Below are 10,950 nucleotides of genomic sequence, written 5' to 3'. Positions count from 1 at the left end.
TTTTTTCCCCCCCCAGCCGTAGAAAACGAATACACTCAATAACCATTAATCTGATTGAAATGCTAGTTAAAACCTACATCCTACATCAGCACACACATACACCATGAATCCAGTTCTGCCTCCTCACGCTATAGAGAAGTGAATTGAAGCTCTGAGCATCCTCAGCAAAGTGGTGGGAGTCGTGGGTGGAGTGGCACGTAGGCAAAGACTTTGAGCAAATAGATGAGGTCAAAGCACTCTAGGGACCATGCCATACCCTGGAATAAGATGGTAGATCCTGTGCACTTTTTACATTTTTCATAGGCTTGTCTCTTCTTTCCAGGACCACCAAGGTTATGGAAAAATAATTCTCTACAGCAATGAAAATATCTTCCAAATTCTCTTTCCTGATGGGACAGGCCAGATATAGTATCCAATGGAGTATAGGGACACTCACATGGACCTATTAACACCTGGAAAGTCTGTGAATTGGGGCTGGAGTGTGGCTGAGGGTGGACTGAGGCAGGGCCCTGCCTTTCCCTGGGTATCCCAAAGGACTATTTGTGCCTTAACCACCTCCCAGTTATCCATCAGGAAACCTGGCCATGCTCATCTTCAGCATAAATGTTGAAAGTTTCACATACATCATTCTGGAAGACAGTGGAAAAGCATGGATTCGGGCCCTTGTCAATAACTCTGGTCATGCCACCTTCTATGATGAAGACAGAGATATCTGGTAAGCTTGGGTCATGAATCCCCAACATCCCCGTTGAGGAGAAGTGGTATGGTGGAAGGTTGATTTCCAGTCTGGGCAGCCTTCTTCCCTTCTCTCCCTTGATTCCTATGTGTTGGAAAGGGGGAAATGGATACTATGGTGGCATAGGAGGATAGGCCCCTGCCCCAGAGAAGGCACAGCGTCATACTGCATCACTGTTTTCCCAAGGGTAAAATAGCAATCACGAACTCACAGTGGCCATGTTCTACTGGTTTCATCTTCAGAGTCAAACCTTGTAAGAATTACCTTAGAGAGAACTAGTACCGAGACCAGCAGGTGGCATAGTGGTTATGTCGCTGGACTCTCATGCAGTCAGCCACAGTTCAATTCCCAGACCCGGGGGCTGAAAACTCACACCAGGTGCATGTGCCTGTATGCCCAAAGATCAGAGAGGAGAATGGAGGAGAAAGGATTGCGGCATGGCCATCTCCCCTGGGGGGTTATTTCTGTTTTCTCTCTCCAGTGAGTGCACCCACCCTATAGCAAAAAGTCTCTATAAAATTTTTAAAAATAAAAAGGAAGACCCAGTGCCTCAGAAAGAAGGATTTGATGAGGGCTCTGGGGGTGCACATACAATTGGCCTTCTGTACCCATAGATTCAACCAATTGTAGATTGCTCGTGGCATCCCCCCTAGGGGGCAATTTCTCATTTTCCCTCTCACTGTCTCTGTCCATTTTCCCTCCCCACCACCCATGAGCTGCCCTATGACAAAAACTTTTAAAGAAAAAAAAAAGGACTTTCTCTTCCTCCTATTCTAAGAGAGATACATATTATTTTAGATCAATTTTATACTGTCTTCCTTCATAGTCAAAGTCGAACCTTTTTTTTTTTAATTCCAAAAATATATTTTAATTCTCTAGGCCTTGGTGTTTAGGAATAGTATCTCTGCTATGAGCTTTTTTCCCTTAATTTTTATTATTATTTGTTATTATTTATACACTCAATCATTACACATCATTTAGTTTGTAAAGAGATCTCTCCCAACATGATATACGACACACAGCAGGTGAGTTGAGAATACTATACATGACATCACCAGCAGGCCATGGGCTTATTTTTTTTTTTTTTGAGAGGTTTTTGCTATAGGGCACATGCACTTGCCAGAAAGACAGAGACAGACAGAGAGACAGAAAGTGAGAAATCACCCCCCAGGGGGGATGGTCACACCGCAATCCCTTCTCCTCCATTCTCCTCTCAGGATCTTGCGCACGCACGCACAAATGCCCAGCGTGAGTTTAAGCCTCAGGGTCCAAGACTCAAACCTTGGCCAGCTACATGGGAGCTCAGCGACATAGCCATTACACTAACTGCTGGTCCCATGGCTATGAGCCTTTTTAAACACCATTTCCTGATTGACTTTTTGTTCTCCAAAGTAACTGCTCTTCCCTGAGGGCCCTTTGTATAGAAAAGACTGCCTAAAAAAGTGGATAAAGGATCTGGATATGGGACACACAAAGCAGAAGTGACAAGATAGTTAATTATCCCAAACAGTATCTGTTGACAGGCAGTAGGCCTCTTAGAGACCTTGAGGAAATCTAGGAATTACTTTCATTTTATTGATGAAGAAACTTAGATTCAGAAAATATGATAAGTCACTTTCCCTGAGTGCCCTAAGTTACAAGCAAGAAGTTTTTATGACCTTTTTTTATTTATTCATAATAGAGCATATACATACAGAATGGGGGGACAGGAAGTGGGGGACAGAGAGATAAGCGCCCTTCACAGGGTCTGGTCATGCCGGGATCCCCTCCCTGCAGTCCTCCAGTCTGTCAGACCCCGGGTGCTGGCGCACGTGCCCAGCATGCTTCAAGCTTACGGGACCAGGGATTTGAACCACAGTCACTATGCGGGATCGGGCTTTTCTTGAGCAACACATTACCACCGTGTCATGGAATCGGCTCATTTTTATGACATTTTGACTCAGCCTAAATTTTTTTTTTAATTTTTAAATTTGTCAAATAAAGTGAAGAAGAGATATCGCAGGGACCAGCAGTTAGTATAATGGCTATGTCGCTGGAGACATAGTCGACCATGGTTCAAGTCCTGGACCCAGTGGCTTAAACTCACACCGGGCACGTGTGCGTGCATGCCCAAGATCCCGAGAGGAGAACAGAGAAGGGATTGCGGCATGGCCATCCCCCCTGAGGGGTGATTTCTCGCTTTCTGTCTCTCTGTCTCTCTCTGTCGGCCTGGCGAGCGCATGCGCCCTATAGCAAAAACCTCTCCAAAAAAAGGAAAAAAAAAAAAGAAGAAGAAGAGGTATCGCATCTTATCCCTGAGTCTCAGCACTTTGGAACCCAAAGGAAAAGTTGGTGCTCATAGCTAGGGTAAGGACTGACCCTGCTGCCTCAAGATTGTGGTTCTGTAGGTCTGGAGTGGGGCCTGGAGCTCTGCACTCTTGAAACCCTGTCAGATGTTTCTGCAGGCCAGCTGACTGTGGACATCCTGGACATGCCCCCCATGGCACTGCTAAGGCCGTGGAAAGTGGTCAATGCCCTCAAGCTGCAGCAACTGCCCATCACTGCCCTTACCCCAGGGCAGGCCATCAGCTTGGGCTATAAGGTAAAGACTCAAAAAGACATAATCCATTGCATCTCCTCAATAAAATACACAGGGAACACCTCTCAGCCCTCAAGTCAGGAGTGGGTGCCATCCAAGTCATTGCTGGGACCCTGGGAAAGACTCAACTTGGTGAGGAAATGACCCAGTCCTGTCCTGGGGCACAGCAGCCAAGAGTGGTTTAGAATCTCTCTGTCCAAACAGCCCTGCTCTGGCTGCAGGCCTTCTAAGCCAGTCCATGAGTCCCTAACTTCTCATCCCACTGTTTATAGTACTTGCTGCCTTTTCACCTTTGCAAGATTTCCAGATAGCATGCTAACTAACCATGGCTCATGCGTATACTGCAGCTTCCCCTTCTAATCCTGAGCTCCTTCTCCGTGGAGAAAAATGGGCCGCTCAGACTGGGAAGCTTCCTGTTGTTTAAATCAGCTAGTCAGTTTGGCTCGGAGTGGACCTCATGAATCTCAACAAGTGGTCCAAGTAGGGACCTGTCCATGGGACACTGGCCAGCATCCAGGATTGGGACCTTGGCCTTGCCCTGCCCTACCTGACCCTCTGCCTGCCCACTGGGCAGCCCCTACCTGTTTTTCCTTCTCCCATTGGAGACACCACCTCCAAATGTTGTCACTGTCATCTTTCCTAGTGCTGAACAGGTCATCAAGCAAGCATAGTAGAGGAGGAAAAAGGTCCCATTTCAGTCTCATCAGAGGTCCCTGTCCCCTGCACACAGACATCTAAATGACAGACAGACCATCCATGTGTACCTCCACCACCCATATCCCCAAAAAGTCATACCGCAAAGACAGATCTCCACCTCAAATGGGTTCCCTGACCCCAGGCTGGTTCCTCCCCTAGAGGCTGCTTCTTCAGAGTCAAGTGTGACCCACAGTGGCAGGGATCAGTCCCGAGGGACTCATCAGAACTACAGTCTCACTATCACTGAGAGAAGATTTTGTAGAAAAGACCCTCAAGTCATTTGGGAATGCAAAACTGCCTGGCCAGGGCCCCTGGCCCTACCTGCTGGGAATTTCCACAGCTGCTTCTCTGGTTCCTCTGTCTGCAGCCTCAACTCTGAGCTCCTCCATAGTGCCTCAGGCACTGGGAAGAACTTAGGGCCAAGGTGTTTCAAGGACTTCAAATTTCCTGGGTCATTTTTTTTATTTCCATTTCCTCAGAGAAAGCATTGAGGTGTCGGAAAAGTCTGGGCATAACTTTTCTATGCAGAAATGCATCATGACTTTTCTGACAACCCAACAGAAGGCATGACTGTCATTTTCTGGGTATGCAGAAACTAAAACCAAGCACTGTCTCTCACTTCACCCATAGAGTCTTAGACCAGGCTTTAAGGACCCCAGATCTGCTTAAATTTGGGGTCCTTGATGGGTGGGTTCTACTGACTTCTTAGCAGGATCTTCACACTCCCTGAGCAGGAGCCTTCAGATTACGACCATTTCTGGGAGTTCTAGGTCCCATCTTCCAATGGGAGCCTTCATCCAGAGCTGGGAAATCCAGGCAGGGGACAATCTCTTAATTCTGGACATGGGGTATGGCCTAGCGTAAACACTAATGAAAGCCATTTACTGGGATAAACCCAGCTGGACATCTGCTTCCTGCCAAATGCCCTCCTCCCTGTCAATATAATAAGGAAATTCCAATGCTTTTTGAGTTTTTTATATATAGGCATGTAATCCTCACACAACCCTGTGAGTAAAGTGCTTTATCTGCATTTTATAGTTGAGGAAATTGATGTACAGAAAAGTTATGAAACTGGTCCAAGGTAAAGCATCTTACGAATGGCATGGTTAGGCTCAAGGGGAAGGCAAATCCACAGAACATAGGGCCTGCGAGAGGAGGGAGAAACCATCCCCTCTCCACTCATGTGATGCCAGCGCAGGCCTGGGCGGCTGGACCCCGGCAGGGTAACAGGCATGTTGCCCCTGCCCCGCAGGAGTTGATGGCATCGTGGGGAGACTAGGTGGTAGACAACACAGCCGATTCTCACTATGCATGGCACTTACGGGAGTTTAGAGTTCTTCTGTGGCCAAGAACAGTGAATTAACCACTGACGGATGGCTCCCAGGAGTAATACAGTCGTGCCCCTATATCACCATACGTAGCTTAGAGAGGGGGCCATGTTCTGGAAATGCATCATGAGGTGATTTCGTTGTGGTGTGAACATCAGAGAGTACATTTATACAAACCCAGATGGAAGAGCCTGTGACACGCCAAGGCCATATGGCATAGCCTCCTGCTCCTAGGCAGCAGACCCATGGGGCATGTCACCGAGCGGCATAGGAAACGGTAACACGATGATCAGTGTCTGTGTGTCTGAACGCGTCGGAACATAGACAACGTATGGTCAAAGTACATCATAAGAGATCAAAAGCCCTGCACCTCTGTAGGGTACTTGCCAAGAATGGACCTTGCAGGACTAGACGTTGCTCTGGGTGACCAGTGAGTGAGTGGTGAGTGAATGTGAGACTGAGGATCTTACTGTACACCGCTGTAGATTCAGACACCTTGTACACTTAGGCCATGCTAAATTCATAAAACATATTTTTCTTTAATAATAAATTGAACTTAATTTACTATCATTTTTTACTTTATAAACTTATAAATTTTTTAAAGAATTACTTCATTTTATTTAGTTTTATTATGATGATTATTTAATATGACCAAAGAGAGAGAAAGGGAAAGTGAGAAAGCAAGCCACCAGGTCCAGGACTTGAACCACAGTTAGCTATATGGGAGTCCAGCACCTTAACCACCACCCCACCTTCTGGCCCCTAAACTTATAAATTTTTAAAACCTTTTGACTCTTCTGTAACAATAATTAGCTTAAAACATAGGCACATTGCACAGCTGCACAGAAAAGGCATATTGCTTTAACAGTAAACTTTTTTATAAGTATTGGTTTGTCATAAAAGTCCTGACAACCCAAAAGGAGAAGCACACACGAAACAGTAAAAATGTGGCCTGGTAACATAATTATGCATCCTCATTGAGAAGTACCAAGTACTGCACATGATGTGTGTGTTATGCTTCCATGTGACTTACCTGCGTACTTCACCGTCAGCTCGGACACGTGAGTGTTGTCGCTCCACAATGTTAGGACTGTGACTGTGACTGCCTGTCCTGTGTGCACGCCATCAGTGACCGAGAGGTCTGGCAGCTCCAGACTGTAAACATGTCTCACACAGGGTCACGGGCACGCTAAGAAACATGAAAATTTCGAGTTACCCCATGTGCACGTCCTCAGACGAAGTGGGACAAGGCGACTGGTTTCAGCCTCTTAGAGATGACCAGAGCACAGACACGTGGAGGCGGGGCAGTGGAGTGCAAGGAGCTCTGGCGCCACGTGGACAGGTTTGGCCCAGCTCTAGGATTTTTCGTGGCCTCAGAAAGTCACGTAACACTTCTGGGACTCATTTTTTCTTTAGTAAAATAAGGAAAATAGAAACTACAAGGAAGGGCTCTTTTTAGGATTTAAGATTATAGTAATCTATGTAAGGGGTGTGTGTGTGTGTGTGTGTGTGCAGGTTGAGCATCCCTAAACTGAACATCCAAAATCCAAAATGTTCTAAAATCCTAAACTTTTTGAGCACCTACGTGACACAAGTGGAAAATTTCACATTTGACCTTTCATTGCTTAGAGTGTGTTCCTCCTATTGGGTTGTCGGGACTTTTGTGATGAGCTAATACTTACTAAAAAAAAAAAAAAGTTTACTGGTTAAAGCAATATGCTTTTTCTGTGCAGCTATGCAATGTGCCTATGTTTTAAGCTAATTATTACAGAAGAGTCAAAAAGTTTTACGAATGTGTAAGTTTCAGGCAGGCTGGTGGTATGGTAGGTTGCAGTCAAAACACTGCAGTGCAAAAACATAATAGAAAACTACCCTCAGGCCCGGTCACACTGGTGTAGGCGGTGGGACATCACTGAACAATACCGGAGCCATGTGGGAGGGATCCCAGGTCAACCCGAACACACCCGGGATGACTGCCAGCGTACTTGTGACCCTGGCCGGCTGGAAGGCTGAGGAGAAATCATAACAAGGCCCTGTCAAGGATACCTCTCTTCTCTTTCTCATGAATAAATACATGAACTTTTAAAAAATTACCTTCAGGGTATATGTATAAGGTATATATGAAACTAATGAATTTTGTGCTAGACTTGGTTCCCATTCCATATATATATAGTTTTTTACATATATATATATATATATATATATATATATATATACACACCCACACCCACACATACACACACACTTATATACATATATACATATAAATGCACACATACATATATACACATATATACACACCTATACGTATATATGCATATATGTGTGTGTGCAATATATGTATATGTATATGTATATTTGCATATACACACATATACATGTGTGTGTGTGTGCAAATATTTCAACATGTAAAAATATCCAAAATCTGAAACACTTCTGGTCGCCAGCACTTAAAGTAAGTTACAGATAGTCAACGTGTGCGTGTGTGCACGTATGTATGTTGCATGTTTTCCCTAAGAGCTATGGGATCATTTGTCACTAAATGGATGATTTTTACGGAACACGACTACCGCACATAACAAGAACTGACTCAATTAGTAAAGTCTGTGGAGAAAACTAACACCGTAGCCCTGGGGCTGAGCACTGAGGCCGCCCGATGCCCCTCCTCCATCTAGGTTGAGCCTGAGCCGCAACCTGGGCTACTACTTCCCCCACAACATGCGCCTGAAGGCCTGGAACTGGTGGAATCTGAACCTCCACGTCCACGCACCTCCCATCCAACCCATCTCCCTGAAAATCAACCAGTACATCCAGGTACAAATAAACAGCCAGGATAATATCATCTTCTGCTTCGCGCACGACCAAAAGCGAGTTTGTATAAACATGGGCACCAAGTACAAGGTAAGGTCTCAATGCCCCAGGCCCTCCATGGGGTGGGATGCCCACCTGCCCACGAGCTGGCTTGGCCTGTCCATGCCACATTCTATATCATGCCATCCCATAGAAAAAGAAGACCATGTTCATTACCTGATGCTTAAGCATACACAAATACATTCACGTAACTTTCTAGCGCTGAGATTGGGCTCTGAGGAAACTGACACCCCAAAGCGCCTGAGCTGTGAGCCTGACAGAAACAAAGATGCGTACAAACGTTATCTCACGTGACACACCAACCCTGTTGGTGGGTAGGCCAAACACCAAGGGAACTCCATGTCCCCATCCATGTCCCCAGCCCCGCCTCTGGTGTCCTCTCCTCTCCTCCCCAAACATACCCATCTCAAAACAGAAGGTCACCCAGATGTCTGGGCACACCACCTAGGTGGGAGGAAGGTAGCAACAGCACACTCATTCCCTAGAGCTTCCAGAAACGGGGCGCTTGAAACAGCAGTAGTTTATTTCTGCAAGTTCCGGAGGCTGAAAGTCTGAAATTAAGGTGGGGCCTCCTCTGAAGGCTCTAATAGAGATCCTTCCTTGGCCCACCCTGAATCCGGAATGGTCTTTTCCTGAGATCCTTAATGGCATGGGCCCTATATCCCAGTAAGGGGGCAGGTACAAGCACTGGGGGGTAGGGTGTGGCCATATCTTGGATGTCACAGTTCATCCCACTACAAATGGTGAGTCTGGACTCCCTGGAGTTCTGACTGCAGTCAGGGAAGGAATTGGGCTCTTGAGACCTTTCTGAGATCCAGAGTCATGAAGAAATATAAGGGAGTCATCATTGCCACTGGTAAGACCTAAACAAGACTCTACGAAGACTCGGTTCACAGACCCTGCCAGAGAGGCACTCTGGAAACAGGTCTACCAGAGGAGATAGACAGACAGACAGACAGACTTGCCTCTCGGGCGTAAGGCAGCTGGGCATGTGGGCTGTGGAGGAAGCAGCCAAATAGCAGACTCTGGTGAATTAAGCTGTATGAGAATTATGTATGAGAGGAGAAGAATGAAGGTAGTGTTTTAGGGTGCTCAGCCACCCAGTTTGCCCAGGACTGAGTGGGTTTTCAGGAATGGGACTTGGAGTGCTCCAGCTGGGCAAGTTTTAGCAGGCCTGGCCAGCTGGTCGCCCTGGGTTCTCTTGATGGCAAGGCCTGCTATCTCGCAGGCTGAATGACCACAGCCCAACGACCTTGCCTGCCCTGGGTTTCTCAGAACAATTAACCTAGTAGAGAGGGAACAAGGCTAGCACACTGCTCCTGAGCCACCTATTTGCACTCCTGCCACATGGTGGCTTGCTAAAAGTGGCAGCCGGGGCTGTAGAGGGCATGAGGGCCTGGGGTACCAGTCTTTGAATAGCCATGAGGTTCCCCTGAGCAAGAGAGGCCAGGAAAGGAAGACCGTACCCAGAAAGGGCCGGTGAAGGGCCAGCATGGGCAGAGCCCAGGAGGCCTGATGGCCCTGGAAAGCTGGGGCACAGAGGGGAGCTGCACCAGGGCAGGGTAGATCCCAAATGAAGCAGAGCAGCACAGATGTGACCAGCCAGAGAGACAGGAAGCAGACAGCCAGGCAGTGACTGCAGGAAATCCCAAGAAGAGCATGCTCTTCCATGCCCGGACCCTCTACTTCTACTGTCTGAGCCTGTGGTCTCTGTACAATGGACATGGGCTCTGGTACAGCGTCAGTAAGACCCTTGATGTGAAGATATTTCATAGAAATGGAACATATTGGCATTATCCTTTATCATTCCTCTTCCAACAGGCTCTTTTCTTGGCCTTCTATAGGCTATTAAACCAAGACAAACTTTGACATAGATGTGGCCTCACCAGGGCAAAACATCACCTCAACAAATCCCAGATACACTCCAAGGAGCCCAAGGGGGTGGTGGGGCAGACAGGCAAACACTGTGAGGTCATCCAGCCCATGGAGGGGCCCCGTGGGTGAGACGCACAATACCCCAGGACAGCACAGCCTTTGGAAGGAAGGCTATGCGAGCATGCAAGTGCTGGTTTCTCTCTGGTGGGTCAGCCTTGGGTGTGGCCTCAGCTCACGTCACCATAGTCCATAAGCACCAGTAAGTGAGTGTATTTCGGGAGACAGAAGAAAGGTGGCAGTTGGTAGGGCTGGGAGAAGAGCTTTGCCCTCAGGGGTAGAGCTCCGAGGAAAGATTCAATCATGGAGTAAGGAGTCTGATCTGGGAGGTAGGAGCACAGTGCCTGGGCTGCCTTGGTCCTCACCTCTCCTCTGTGAATCCCCACAGTTCATAATCCCAGACATGCTGAGTAAAATGAAGAAGAAACCAATCCTGGAGGTGGATCCCAGCCCAACGGCCCAGAAGATCCAGGTCCTTCTGGGGAAAATGAATAAGATCCTGAATTTCCTGACTGCCTATGATTTGGAAAACTTCCAGGATGCTGCCGAGATGTTGTTAATGAACATGTGTCCAAAGAGGAAGTTGTTTCGATTCCCATTTTAGGGCCATCACCAACTTATCCTGAGGTTCCTCTGGTATTCACTGAGTGTTTTGGGAAGCAAGGCCATCCAGAGCTTCGCAGAAAACCCCAAAGACCTGTTACACTGTTTGAGAATTCGTTTGTAATTTGGGACCTATCCAAGCTCCTTGGCATTAAAAAAAAAAAAAAAAAAAAAAAAAAAATTATTATTTTTTTGGGAAAAAAAGA

At 46.9% G+C, this 10,950-nt stretch overlaps 1 protein-coding gene across 3 annotated transcripts in view; it reads left to right on the top strand.

The window, feature by feature from the left end:
* The window catches only part of ERICH6B (glutamate rich 6B), a 61,285-nt gene extending 50,426 nt beyond the window's left edge, over nt 1-10,859 (top strand). For 2 of the 3 annotated variants that reach the window (XM_006166526.2, XM_006166525.2), the window contains exons 10-13: nt 323-408; nt 563-715; nt 8,014-8,239; nt 10,530-10,858. In XM_006166526.2, the coding sequence (XP_006166588.1) occupies nt 323-408; nt 563-715; nt 8,014-8,239; nt 10,530-10,745 (681 nt within the window). In that variant the 3' untranslated portion in view covers nt 10,746-10,858. Of the gene's footprint in view, nt 1-322; nt 409-562; nt 716-8,013; nt 8,240-10,529 lie in introns of all 3 variants that reach the window. The other variant, XM_027767435.1, reaches the window with a different exon arrangement.
* The last annotated feature ends 91 nt before the right edge of the window (nt 10,860-10,950 follow it).

This window comes from Tupaia chinensis, unplaced genomic scaffold, assembly GCF_000334495.1.
Source record: "Tupaia chinensis unplaced genomic scaffold, TupChi_1.0 Scaffold144262_1, whole genome shotgun sequence".
In the NCBI taxonomy this organism is placed as follows: domain Eukaryota; kingdom Metazoa; phylum Chordata; class Mammalia; order Scandentia; family Tupaiidae; genus Tupaia; species Tupaia belangeri.
This window is presented reverse-complemented; position numbering and strand designations above follow the sequence as displayed.